Source organism: Rhamphochromis sp. 'chilingali' (assembly GCF_963969265.1).
Source record: "Rhamphochromis sp. 'chilingali' genome assembly, chromosome: 7".
Taxonomy (NCBI): domain Eukaryota; kingdom Metazoa; phylum Chordata; class Actinopteri; order Cichliformes; family Cichlidae; genus Rhamphochromis; species Rhamphochromis sp. 'chilingali'.
Genome location: NC_137934.1, coordinates 12998939 through 13013068, shown reverse-complemented (window position 1 = coordinate 13013068; position 14130 = coordinate 12998939). Strand labels below are relative to the sequence as shown.

The window sequence follows — 14130 nt, the reverse complement described above, 5'->3', positions numbered from 1 at the left end:
TGTGCTGTCACTGGAAAATACAGCTTTCAGGCATGATACTAAATCTTTTGTACATTAAGGAAAGGGAAAGCACTAAAAACAGAGATGAAAAATATGCATCAGTTATAAAATATAAACTTATGAGCTAGCAATTTCTCTGTCTTAATATGATAATAAATTCTATTTTAAATTTGTACGCCTCTTATTTGCTGCAGAGACGTACAAATTATACTTGTCTAAAATGTCACTTTTGATTGACACCATAATCAAGAATTTAATCATATTAGTCTCTTTATAGTCATTCACCAGCCGTGCTACCAACAATATAGGGCATTATAAAGAAGAAAGTCATTGTAATTGGTCTCATTAAAAATGCCCCAAAGCATCCCTTTATTCTTTATGTTTCAGCAGCACACCGTGCAGGAGTACGGTTAGTTTTAACGTCCATAATAAAGCGTAAAATGAGCCTGTAGTTTGCCTTTGGGGGGCAGTGAGGAATAGTAGCTCTGAAACTGTGTGCACAGCTGGTTTCAGGTTTTAAGTGTAAATCGGACCATCTTAATGAGAAACTCACTTACCATTTGATCAGCGTGCAACAGGGAAATCAGGAATCGCTAAATTTATGACCATTATGGGCCTTTGTTAATGGATGTGTAGCAGAGTCAAATTCAGTGTTCAGCGAGGAGAGATGTGGATGGACCTAAGAATCTTTCGTTTCTTTTCTTGGACAATGTTGATTTTGGCTGGATGCAAGTTTCTGATGTTGGCTAGACACTGGGAGAGCAGACTCGGGGTGCTTCCTTCACATTCTCACACACATTTGGATGGGAAATGTGTGTTGGCAAAGTGACAGAAGTTACTAACAGAAATCTGATCCACTGTGGAAAAAAACACAGTCATTCTATAAGAAAAGGTCATCAGCCAGAAGTCTTAACGCAATGGAATATCTAGTAATGATAAAGTTTTATTCTGTATATACCTTATTTGCACATGAACAAAAACTTTTTTCTTTCCCAGGATTATAAACATTGTTCTTTTTTTCTATTGTACATTTTTTGTTTTAACATGACTCACTCTGGAAAATCAAGTGTAACATACTAAACCACAATAAAGGGAGACTGACAGAGAGGCCCACTTAGACCCATCTGAAGCTGAGACTGTCGAAGTACTTGGTGGCCTGCCGTAAAAAACAAAGGCAGAGAAAGACTGACCGACAGGCCCATCAATCATCTGCCAGACTGGCAGGAAGGTAATAGACACGCATACACACAAAAGGTTCCAGAAATAAAAAGGCCAACCCACACGATCCACACCAAGAGCACCAACAGAATCAAAAACACTTCATATCACATCTAGAGTACATTATTCCTGAGGTGACAGCATCTGATTTTAGCACTTAAGAGTAGAATGAAACATCTGGATGGCTGTGGAGGTTATGTTCTTTCTCCATTGTTTTCCATGCATCTCTAAAGGGATTCTGTTTAAGCGTTTCATCAGATCAAATTACTTCTTTGAGCAAAGCGACTGAATCACCATGCCAGCATTTTTAGCTAAATAACTACATTTCATGTATACTTCAGAACATTTAATACTAGAGTTACTACACTACCAACTGTTTTGCAGTTTTGTTAACACTTGCATGGACATTGGTTTACATTCATTAAAGATCATTACATTAAGTAAGTATCAAGTTTCTTCTATTTTATATTCATACAAACGCATGGAAACTAACTGCTGTCTGTAATGTAGGGGTAAGACAAGACAAATAACTACAGCAATACTAGCTGCTTTAAGATAATATATTGTAGAGCGATATCTTAAGCTAACTGCTAACACTAATATGCAGCATGCTCACAGTCACCATTGTATCATGCTAATGTTGGCAGGTATTGTGTTTACCATGTTCCTTTGTGATTTCCTGTGTTATAACTGTAACATTTCCAAATTACTAATAAAAACAAAGTATAGCCATATACGGTATATAAATGACTGATTAGCCAACACTATATGACCCATTGGTTTATAAGGTCCTGCTTCAAATCAGTGACAGAGGGACACATCATGTCCATCAGAAATAAATAAATAAAAATAGTTTTTTTTAAGCCAAATATTACCATATTTGGACAAGGACGTAAATGGCTAACCATAGGTGCATGCACGGACAGTGCAGAAGTATCATGCATACATGCAATAAATATACAAATACAATAGAGTGAATTTCACTCACTGACTGGAGCACAGACAGCTGCTAGCACAATTAACTGCATTATTTGTCAGGCAGTTGCAATAAAAATGCCTCTATAGGGCCCAACACTGCAAAGATGTTTGATGGTCCCAGGCTGACTCCAGTAAAGATGAGGTGAGGCCTTAGTGGATAGTTTGTCAGTGACAAATTATCACATAAAGCGCCATGCCTCCAAATAACAAACTGAGACAGGGTTTGAAAGGGTTTGCCAAAAGAAAAGTCAAAAGGCATTTTAGGGGACAAGCACACCAATGTCCATGTCTACCCATCCAGTGGCTAAAGCCCATTAATGAATGGTGCAAAAGGAAGTGAACTCAGTAAAGACTATGCCCATGATGCTTCAGAGTCCAGTTCAATCTAATCACTGTGGATATTTATTGGTAAAATATTTACGTGAGCTCTTAAAGTCAAAAGACCAACAAAGCCGGAAGGCTTAATCCTCTGAGTGCCATCAGTTTGCATTCACCTGATAGTTGAAATACCAAACATTGCAACATGGTTTGGAAAACTACTGGCAATTGGATAAAGTACTCATGAATTGTAGTAAATGAGCTAAATTACTGGCATGCTCCTTAAATAATTGTAAACAACATGGTCTGAATCGATCAGAAAGACTGAATAGTGATTTCAAACATCATGTTTACCTATCTGGTTCTCTTTTGTTCCTCAGCAGAGCCAAATGCTGTCCCCTCAAGAGACGGCAGTATTAGCTGGTCATACCTTAACATATCACGAACTAATGCCGGACACTCAGTATATTATGCTTTCTATCATTACATAGTAAAGCAGGAATATCATGCAGCACACTGAAACAATTTGAAATGTATCTTGCCTTGGTAACATTGCATAAATGTTATAGTAATAGGCTTCTCCACAAGAGAATACAAGACCTACTGGATATGGCACTTGATATTCGTAAGGGTTAATAAATGCAGAGCATAAATGCCATTGTTATTTTCACCACATTTTTTTTGGAAGATTATAGTTAAAGATAGAGGAAAACATTGGAAATAAAAAGTTCCTTTGCGAAACTTCCTGACAATGATGGTTTTGGTGGTGGTGCCGGTGGAGCTTTGCCACAAAAGAAGCCAGAAGAGCTAGTATGTCTTGACGGGACTTGCAGAAATGCGTCACACAAAAAACTGACATAAGTCATTGTGATGTAATTGTTTAGCCAACAAAAGGATTCTGAAGAGGGTGAATGTTAGTGGTAATGTGATACGTGTAGATTAAATTGTGTGGTTTTCAACTTCCCCACAGAATTAAGTAGTTCTCTGGAAACATCCGCCAGTGTTTATGGAGTATACACAAAAAGACGCACTCCTCGGTCTCGCTTCCTAGCGTCCACAATTTCCTACACTGTTAACATTTCGAGTGCCATAAACAAATAATTGTTGATTTGTTTTAATGTTCAAATCTAACATTTGGTGTGAATGCTCAGCATGAAAGCATTTTTCACATTTAACCACAGAGTACACATCCCGAACTATCTCATGTTACTAAACAAGGAACAAAAAGAAAAAAAAAGTCTCAACCCTGGGATATGACCAACTTCTAAATGAAAGGCGTCACACACGTCCTATTTTATTTAAAATGATGTGATTGGTTCCTGTTAAAGTCATAAATATTAATCATCGACAAAACAAACGGTCAAGTCAGCTTGTTTATGTAAAAATGGCAGTTTTATCTTAAAGATTTAAAACTTGTTTCAAACAATCACATCCAAGTTTGAAGTCTGTGTATAAGTAGGCAAATGAGCTGTATAATTGCAGCAAGTGGTTTTCCACATACTGCATATTCAAAATATTTTCCTCCCAAAATTCATGAAGTGTTTTTCATTCGTTGACATTGATATTTGGCTTTGATAGGAATCCAGTTTGGCCCTGTGAAATTTGTTATTGTTTTTACAGCAGATATATTTGCTTTAAAGCAGTGGTTCGACTGATTAGCGCTTTTTTCCCTTCATAAAGAAATGTACTTTACTGTTTTCTCTTTGGCAATTACAATCACAAAAATTTAATAAAACCATGTACAGTAGTATCAGCACATCACATGGATTATGTAGGTATTTTTAATATATGTAATAAATATGAGAAGAAGGCACACAAAATGAAAAAGGATGAACTTTTTTTGTTGAGAAATTGATATATCAGCCAGAGTGATAGTATGAAGCTCTTGTATAGTAGCTGATATCACAGTATAATAAATATGACAGAGGCAACTTCACCACTACACAGATATAAAGGCTGTTCAGCTCCTTCAGCAAGGAGATCAAACCGTGAAGAGAAACAGCAGCTGCACTTTGAATTGCAGTGCCGACAGTAGTCATTTAATTTAAAAAGTGACAGCAGTGAATACAAATATACCCCTTTTCCCTTCATTTTGACCAAATTTTGACATAAATGTTGAATACAAATTTCCTGTAACTCTTTTTTTTTAAAAATTGTGGCTATAATAAAAAAAAAAAGCAGAATGATATCCTGACTTTTCGGTCAAATAACCTTTAAATAATTAAATACTATTATTACCATTTCCCATTCAGCAGCCACAGTCTAAAAAGGGGTTTGTATGAGTCACAGAGTCCACATGGCACTAGAGATTTTGTCCACTGAGTAGGTACAGGACACCAGCCAAGCTTGTCCTGACTGGTTTATGCGTGCTATGGCAGCAAAGTTTTTACCGGGGCAATCCAAAACCAAGGCAGAAAATCCATATGATCAGCTACAATGTCAAAATCTGTACACTCAAAAACAAGCACTCTGTGGCAGTAGGAGGTTCCGCTTTTGTGCAAAAACATAACAATGAACATGACTTTCACACTGCAAAAAACAGCATCTACATTAAAGAACAGCATAGTGAAGTGAAGACAATGTCCTCAGAGACACTGTGTAAATGCTCTGGGTAATGTTACCTAAAAATCAGACTGAGACAATATTATTACGAGCAACCCAGATGAGGCAAACGAAGGGCAAGAGCTCGTGATGATGTGATGATTTGGCATCTCTTGCTCTGATCTTGGCCAATTCCTTAACCAAAAAAACAATAAATACCTAATAACTAACCACTGCAAATCGATTCAAAATATACTCTTGCAAAGGGCTGCGCTGTTTCTGGCAGTGGTGAATATAACTGCCCAGCATATTCAATAAACAGCAAGTCCACCCATTGTGATTCAAATCCCTCTGATACTATAAGGCAGTTGAGTCTCTTTGTAAGAAACCAAGTCAGACAAAAACTCGCCAATCAAAACGAATCTTTGGATTCCTCTAATCTCAGCTGGCGGGCACCACTTAAGGATGACGGACAGATAGGTTGAGGTCTTTCCTAGCTTTCATATCATTATATTCTGATATGCATTTCTTTCGTCACTTGTGCCCTGGTGAAATCCTTAAGAGAAACCGCTGATAATACAAAAGAAACTGGCAGAACCCGGGGCTCACGTTTTTTTTGTCTGTTTAAAGCGCTTTTCATCGGGCGCTCATCATTTTGGTGGCAGCGCTGCATGCTGGTTGCCATGTTGGAGATACGAAGGGGTGGAGATACAGGGTTGGATTATGTTATTCGGAGGTCATGATGGGATGGCATGGTGTCTGGTGTCAGTCACAACCCAGACCAGTAGCAGTTGAAGGGACAGCACTAGCCACAGCGACGGAGTCAGGCCGGACACTCCGCCACAGTCAGCGTTATCTTCCTAGTGGCAAGCAGGGAAAAAAGAAACTAAAGTTAGTATTTGTTACAGAGAATACATCTATATATATATATATATATATATATATATATATATATATATATATACATATATATATATATATACATATATATACATATACATATATATACATATACATGCTTTTGCTCTTTTTGTAACAGAAAAAAAGTCACTAAAACTTTTACATATATTACAAGTACATACTCTTATAATACTTTATTTTTCTGAGTGCACTGAATCTGATATATATACACCAATAGGAATTCTGTAACTTAAGCTTAAAAGGAGAAATGATGTTTATAGACAGTTATATGCTGAGTCAACCAGATGAAGAAAAATAAACACTGTATTTCTCTTAAAAATATTATTTCACTACCCTGCTGCTTGTGCCTTTAGTTATATAAAACTCTAAGATAGGTTTATCAGAATGTCTTTTTACATATTTATGGCTTCCCTTGAAAAGGACCTAAAGACTGCCTTGAGTGCAGTTGCTTTGAAAAATCACTGCTGTGTGACCAGTACAGTAGTAGTAACTGAGCTTTACTTCCTAATGTTGTGTTTGGGAATAAAGAAAAGAAATACATAAGCTAAACAAACAGCTGAGCATATCTACATCTGTTTTTCTATTTTTCTTAGCATTTTTTTTTACAACACTGGCGTGTTCATTTTAAAAATGAATGTGAGCTTCATTATCTAACAGGTTGAATCTGATGATGTCACTTCTTTTTTCAGTACTATGAAAAGGTTTTGAGCCAGCCCTATTTTAATTTATCTTTTGCTGAGAGCAGCTAGGCTTTCCTGTAATTTTTGTAAGTGGTCTCAAGCAATAGTTAATGAGCTTTTCTGAAGGTCTTTCAAAATCTTTCTTTGGACATTGGCTGATTTTTCAAACACAGACCTATGAGTTATTCAAGCTGCAAAAAGGGACCCAACACAAGGGATGAGGCAGCATTGTGTCTACACAAAACACCACTTAGCAAAGAACCACTTTGAAATTGTATCTTTAGGCTGTTTGTTACGGCATGCTGTACCCAACAAGTTGGTTCCCAAAGAGCTACTAACTAAAAAAATATCTTAAAGTTATCTTCTTAAGAAATAGAAAAAATGTGAACATTCAATTGATCCAGGTAAGGTATGGTAAAGTACACAAGAACTGGACTGAAAAAGGTCTTAAGGAGTGCCGAATCCATTTGTTGCTCAAAGTGTCGTCAATACATTCAGAGGTCAGGAGAGGGTATAACAGTGAGTGTTGACAGACATGCGTAAAACACGGTGGAGTTGGTCTGTCATGGTTTAGAGTTGCACTTTAGCCAGTAGTCTTAGGAATCGTATCAAAACTGATGGAATCATAAATGCTTACATACAACGTCATATATAAAGTGCCTCATTGGGAACAGCTTCATTTGTCTGCGGGACAATGATCCTGAACTCATCGGCAGTACAGTAAAAGCATACCTGACTAGAAAAACCCGCAATGGAACACTATCAGTCAGGAACTGACCTCCCCAGAGTCCGGAGCTCTGCAGGGTAGGATCATCTTGACTTCTTGAACAAAAGGCAGGCACGATCCAAAGAAGATATTTGAATGTTCCTCAAGAAGTCTGGAGAAGTGTTTCTGAAGACTACTTCAAGAAATTCCAAGAAGCTGCCTCAGAGGGTTCAGGCTAAGAATAACGGCGGCAATAACGACTTTCAAGAATTGCCATACTCCATTTCCATTTATGTTTGCACCTGTTTCAATAAATCACTGTACCCATTTCCCTTGTCCTTGCAAAATATAAATGAGGGGTGGCTCATGACATTTGCACAGCACTGTGGCTGGTGACATTTCCTTTTGCAGACTAAATCCTGTCCTCTAAAGCTTGACAGTTGCAGGTTTTTTACAACTGTACAACAGAATTAACAAAGGACAATGAAGCATAGAAAGCGCCCTAAATGAGCTATGCAGGTATCAAACATGTGGTCATAAAATATGAAACGATATCAGGATGTTTTTTTTCATACTTGACTGGAAAACTTTGGATAAATGAATTCCCCTGATATTTTTTGGCAAAAGAAAATAAAATCTAGATGTAGATGATAGGTGAGCGGTCTGTTTTTGCTAGCATCCAGATACATCAGTAACCAGTAAACATTTGAAGACAGATAATGATTGATGGGGAATAATACAAAGAGAATGGCTTGAAGTTCAAAGTCAGTTAAGGACAGGGATGTAAGTTGGGAAGGTGAAGTCAGATGGTGATATAAAATAAGAAGGAGAAGCAGGTGAGAAAATGTGTGGAAAAGCAATGGAAAAAGATAAAATAGTGGAACAAAGCAGGGACATGAAAATGGGGGAGGAGACAAGACTTGAAACACCAAGGGAAAAAGAAGCAAGAGTTACGAACAAGATCGAGCATTCGAAAATAATGACAAAGTGTTAACGAGTGAGCGTTATGGGACTGACCCGAGACAGCACATGAACAGTGGCAGCAGTAACATGAGCAGAGAAGAAGCCAATGGGGAGCCTGCGCTCCTTCGGCACATGACCTCATCCTAACCATCAACAGCCAATCATAAGGCGGGAAACAGAGAAAACAGAGAAAGAGAATCATGCAGCAAAGGGTCCATATAGTTAGCAGGTTAGAAAGGAAATATGAGCAGAAAAGGAAGAAATAATTAGGTTACATACACAAACAGTAGTACAAGGCAGATGCATTCCCTTCAGAGACAAGTGTGAGAGAAAGTTAGTGTGTGGGTGGATGGGTGGGTGTTTGCATATGCGTGTGTAAGTGAGCAACAGTGCAGGCAGAAGAGTTCATTTTTAAAACTTTGCCGCTGGAAAAAGACTATAGAGTGAAAACAAACAAAGCACTCAAGCACAGGGGTTTCACACGCAAAGATTCTGTGCTGCTCATAAAAATGTTTGTTTAGCTTAGTTATTCATAAATCAAGAAACAACTGACTGTTTATCTTTGCATGGGAAACCTACGCACATACAGCTTTTGAGGGATTTCACAAAAGACAAAAGAATCCAAAAGAGAAGTGGCATGCACGATGTAAAGATATTAGTTATGGAAAGGTGCCATGGGTTCAGCACTGATACATTGTTCCCATACTGGGAGAGAGTCTTAAGGACTTTGAGGAAGTGACTTGAGCTTTGACCAAAATGACTCTGGTCTCTCCTTAATTGGCCTCTATTATGTTGGTACTTCTTACTCTAATAATAAAAAACGCTAAAATGCTTTTCGCACAGTAAAAAAGGCATTTTGAAAACAGGCTTGAATCGTGAAAACTTAAAATTACACTCCCTGGACACTTTATTAGGTACACCTTACTAATGTAGTACCAGCTTGGAACCCTTTTTGCCTTCATGGCTATTTCTTATTTCTTCATGCCAAAGATTCAATAGAGTGCTGGAGAAATTTCTCACAGATTTTGGAGGATATAGACATGATAGTATCGCACATTTCCTGCATATCCACAATGCCAATGTCCTGTTCCACCTCATTCCAAAGGAGTTCATTGAATTGAGATCTGGTGACTGTAGAGGCCATTTGAGTACAATGAACTCTTGAACCTTGTATCATGGTGCGTTATCAATAATCAGAGGATGGGTACACTGTAGTCATAAAGTGAATAAACAATGCAACATTTTCTTAAAGGTTGAACAAGGCAGGCTCAGTGCCTCAGCGTTGTTTATACTGAATTCTGAGCCAGCCATCTGAATGTCACAGGAGGAATCGCGACACATCAGACCATGCAACATTTTTCTTATCTGTTATTGTCCAATTTTGGTGAGGCAATGTAAATTGCAGCCTCAGTTTCCTGTTATTAGCTGACATGATTGCAGTCTTCTGCAGCTGTAGCCCAAGTGCTTCAAGGTTCAATGTGTTAGGATGCTCTTCTGCATACCATGGTTGTAACGAGTTACCGTTGTCTTAAAATCAGCTCAAAGCAGTCTGGTCAATCTCTTCTCACCTCATGCATCAACAAGCATCTTGATCTAAACAACTGTTAATCACTGGGTATTTTAGACTGTTTTTGGACCATTTTCTGCAAACCTAGTTTGTGGAGTTCCGAAATACTCTGAAAATACTAGAATGAACAACTGTCACGTTCAAAGACACATTCAAAGACAAACTCAAGTTTCTTGTCCTCTCTGATGCTCAGTTTGAACTTCGGCAGGTCATCTTTATCATGTCTATGTGACTCAATGCATTGAGTTGCTGCTTCGCTTTTGCATTATTGAGCAGAGGAACAGGTGTACCTATTAAAGTGCCTGGAGAGTGCATGGTACAAAAAGCTTTGCAATGGTCTTTCTTTCCAATATAACTACACTCAGTAAAGGCTTGTTGGTTGTATATCTAGTTAAAGGTCATTGAGTGTTGCAGATCTTCTCTGAAAAAGTCTGCTGTTATCAGTCCATCCATTTATCTATTCTCTTCTGCTCATCTTTATCAGGGTCACGGGGATCTGGAGCCTATCCCAGTTATGATAGGGCGAGAACCGGATTACACCCTGGACAGGTTGCCAGTCTGTCGTAGGGCTAACATAGAGAGGCAGACAATCATTCAAAGCCACAGTCATACCTATGGGCAATTTTAATCACCAATTAATCTAACCCCACTAAGTGCATGTCTGAGGCTAAGGAAGAAAGCCAGAGTACCCCAGAGAGAACCCAACAAAGAATCCAAATATCTTCCTTAGAAGATAAACAGAGAGAAAATATTTGTCTCCCATTCACCGGAAAGCCAGACAAAAGGTCTTTGCAGACTGGAGATGATAAACTAGCACAGAACAACCAATTTTTTTAAAAAAGGGGAAAACATCATCCAAGTCTGATTAAAGGCACTTACATGACTATTGTTATCAAAACAAGCTGCAGGTCCCTTCCTGTACCGCGGCTCGGAAGCCAATTGACAAGGATCAGGCCCTTGTGCTGGATTACTGAAGTCAGGAACATGACAACTTCTGATTGATTCTGCATTAGTAATAGCAGCAACAAATAGTGCTTTGTTCAGAAGACACAGTTTTTACGTACAGCTGGAATAGTGTTAAATCATACATCTTGATTACTAAACAAAGACACTAGTTGGAATACGTTGCTTAATACTGCAATGACGCAGCCATCATGTTCTACAATGGTGTTTTCCAACAGGCTTTACCTCTAATTGATCACAGCTCTGTGTATTTGCGAGAACATCATTGATTTGTTTGTAAGCTATTCAGACTTATCCCACAAAACCATCTGCCATACAGACTTAGAAACCAAAGCATTACAAGTCTCTCATTCTGGGCCAATTTGTAAATGTCAATTATGGCGGAGATGATCATTTTTGTGGGTGTGGGATTCTAAAGGACACAAATGAGGGAAATACTCCACGGTAACCGCTGTCGATAATGGAAAACAACCCTTTTACAGAAGCTTGGAGAATGAACATTCAGTTGTTTACCACAAGTCCTCTTTAAATGGCGAGTGGTGAAAAATATCAGTCATAATCAGCGCCTATGTTCTCCAAAGCACAAACTTTATGAACATCTGTTCCCTGAGTCAAGTGTACACACTGTCTACCAGATTATAGCTGGTGTTTAGTAAAAGGATACACTCCTGTTCTTCCTGCTTTAATATCTTTTCCTGACATTCACAGCCATGTTCTGTTTCTGCAACGATGAAGACGAGGTTCGTCTTGGGCAGCCTTTCGGCGTGATAGAGCCTGGAGAAGGGAAGACACACAAGAGACACAAAAGCAGTTGTTGACACGTGGGCTTGAGTCCAGGAAAGATATGATTTCATTCAAACATGCTCACAAGAGATACAAGGAAGTTGAATGTTTAACCAGAAAGCAGTGAAGTGAAGATGCAGTAATTGTCATCTCTTTTCCACAAAAGTAGTCAGCTATTGGTCTGCACACACAGTGGATCACTCAGTCAAGTTTGTCAACTATGCTCATAAGGACACACAAACCTGCCTTACCATGCCGCTGTCCTCCGAGAACTTTACTGAGACCCACATGTTGCTGGTGCTCAAATGATTTGCTCCGCTTTTTTATTTTATTTTATTTTTATAGTGGTCGTTAAAAAGAAACGTGTGTGCAGCTAAAGTGCAGGAATTCCACGCGGCACGCAGGCAGGCACTCCATTAGCCGGCAAGAGGGACCTTAAAACACCACACATGCCCGTGCACATGCACAAATCACACATGAAAATGCCAAGTGACTTGACTTCACTTTTATGGCATGCAAATGTTTTGAAAGGTTTTAGGCCCACATCAGGTATTTTACAGATATTATTCTCTGTCAGCGTCTACACAGCAAGTGCCTATTGTGTAGCTGGGACGGGTTTTTACGGTTTACCTTGAGCACTTCTCTGTGTCGATTACGCCTCTAAAAGACAGGCTGTCATTCTCAAAGTAGTATTGATATTCCTCCTTGATGCAGACCTCCTTCTCCACATCCGGTGCATCATCAGTAGCTGTAGAAGCACATTCAGGTATATTTTTTGGTTAACACACAATTAAAACAACAGCTCTGATATATTTTCACCTATTATACCTACGCCAAACATTAGCATTCATTTAGTTGTGTTTTGAATTATTTTTATTTAGAGAGCACTTGTGTGAACCCAAAGCGCTTCACACAACGAAACAACGTCATAACGAGTAGATTGTAAATTTTAAGTAGTGTAACATTCATAGTTTGCCTGTGAGCTTTTGAAAGTTTCCAAGGATATCTGCTTATGAGCACAAGTTCTGGCACATTCCTCAATTGACACTTCTGTCAATCTGTTGATATTTTCGTTAACAGTGGGCATTTGTGTCGTTTTGAATCGACAGCATCATCTCCTTTCCCTCCATAAGGATTTTTCCAGCGTTTCATATGCTACAGGAAAAGATAGAGGAATCATTGGAGCATTTTTTCCTGAGTATTTAAAGGGAATTTTGCTATCCTCTGTAAAGCTGATTAAGCTACAGTTTCTTTTACCATTCCATTTGATTTTATTTGTGTCTACATTTTGCTATGATACTGAGCTTTAAAGAAAACCTAACACAGACAATCATTCTCTGTAGGTTCAACATGAAGGGAGTGCTGTACAAATAGTACATTTATCCTTTGTTCATATGTGACAATTAAAGCAGCTTAAGAGATAAAGTTTATTGCCCTCCTCCCAGGAGAAACCAGCCATGTAAATAGTAATATTTAAATTTAGAGAAAAAAAAAAGGAACATTTCTGGGCATTAACACCAGTTCTCGCATTTTCATGGGGATGACAGCATAAAACTAATTCCAAAGCTTTAATAAACTAAAACTTCTATTTTGCCAAAGTCATATGAAAAGAAGTGTCTTTAACAAAGAGAGAGGGAGGCCTGGTATTCTGTTTTTCCTAATACATACAAACCTAAGCCTGCTAAGTTCCTCTAAGGATGAGGTTGTAACTATTTGTAAAAATGACACTGACTTCAAAATAAAAAGAACATCCATCATAATTAATTCTCCATAAGGAGGCAATCCAGGCTGTACAGATCTGCAGACATTTCTTAGAAACAATTCAACCCCCTTGTTCTCATGTGAAATTAATAGGAACCAACCTGCTTCCCCGAAGTTAGGTAATGTGATGCTGACCACTAGCTGTTGCATTACTGACCTAAGAGCAAAAAAGCAATCCCAGACACAAACAAATAGTTAAATTCATTAGATTTTATATACATTAAAACAAAAATCTATTTAAGTACTCATGCAAGCTAAAACCAAACTGCTAAACTAACTAAATTCTATCCAATTTTCATATTTTCATTACTGTGCAAACGTCTTGAGCCGTCACTCTTTTTTTATATTTTGCTAGGAAAATGGGAAATAGGAACACTGACTTCTTGAAATGTGAAAACGTAGGTGGAAATACAACATGTAAGTCAAAAATAGTGTTCGTATCATTCAAACCAGCTTGAAAGTTATTACTTGGTATGATCACCTTTAGGCAAGCTCTGATGATAAAAATCACTCGGACACACGTGGACCGAAGCAGGCTTATGGAAAGCAGACATTATAGTCGAGACTTTAGGACAACTGTCTTGTAATTTCTTTAAATAGTCTTAAAGATTAGTTCTTTAAGCTTCTTGGTAGACATGCGAAGCTCTTCTTTGGATGCCTTTTGTTTCATTCTCTGTTAAGATGATCCCAAACTACCTCAATAATACTAAGGTTCAGGCTCTGGGGAGGCC

At 38.2% G+C, this 14130-nt stretch overlaps 1 protein-coding gene across 1 annotated transcript in view; it reads right to left on the bottom strand.

Moving 5' to 3' along the window:
• Positions 1–923: 923 nt before the first annotated feature.
• cacna2d1a (calcium channel, voltage-dependent, alpha 2/delta subunit 1a) overlaps positions 924–14130 on the bottom strand; it is a 102611-nt gene continuing 89404 nt past the window's right edge. Inside the window, exons 34-38 of the mRNA XM_080887337.1 lie at positions 13501–13556; positions 12269–12386; positions 11520–11629; positions 10772–10854; positions 924–5915 (exon numbers count right to left, since the gene is read on the bottom strand). Of these exons, the coding sequence (XP_080743463.1) occupies positions 5793–5915; positions 10772–10854; positions 11520–11629; positions 12269–12386; positions 13501–13556 (490 nt within the window). The 3' untranslated portion in view covers positions 924–5792. The remainder of the gene's footprint in view (positions 5916–10771; positions 10855–11519; positions 11630–12268; positions 12387–13500; positions 13557–14130) is intronic.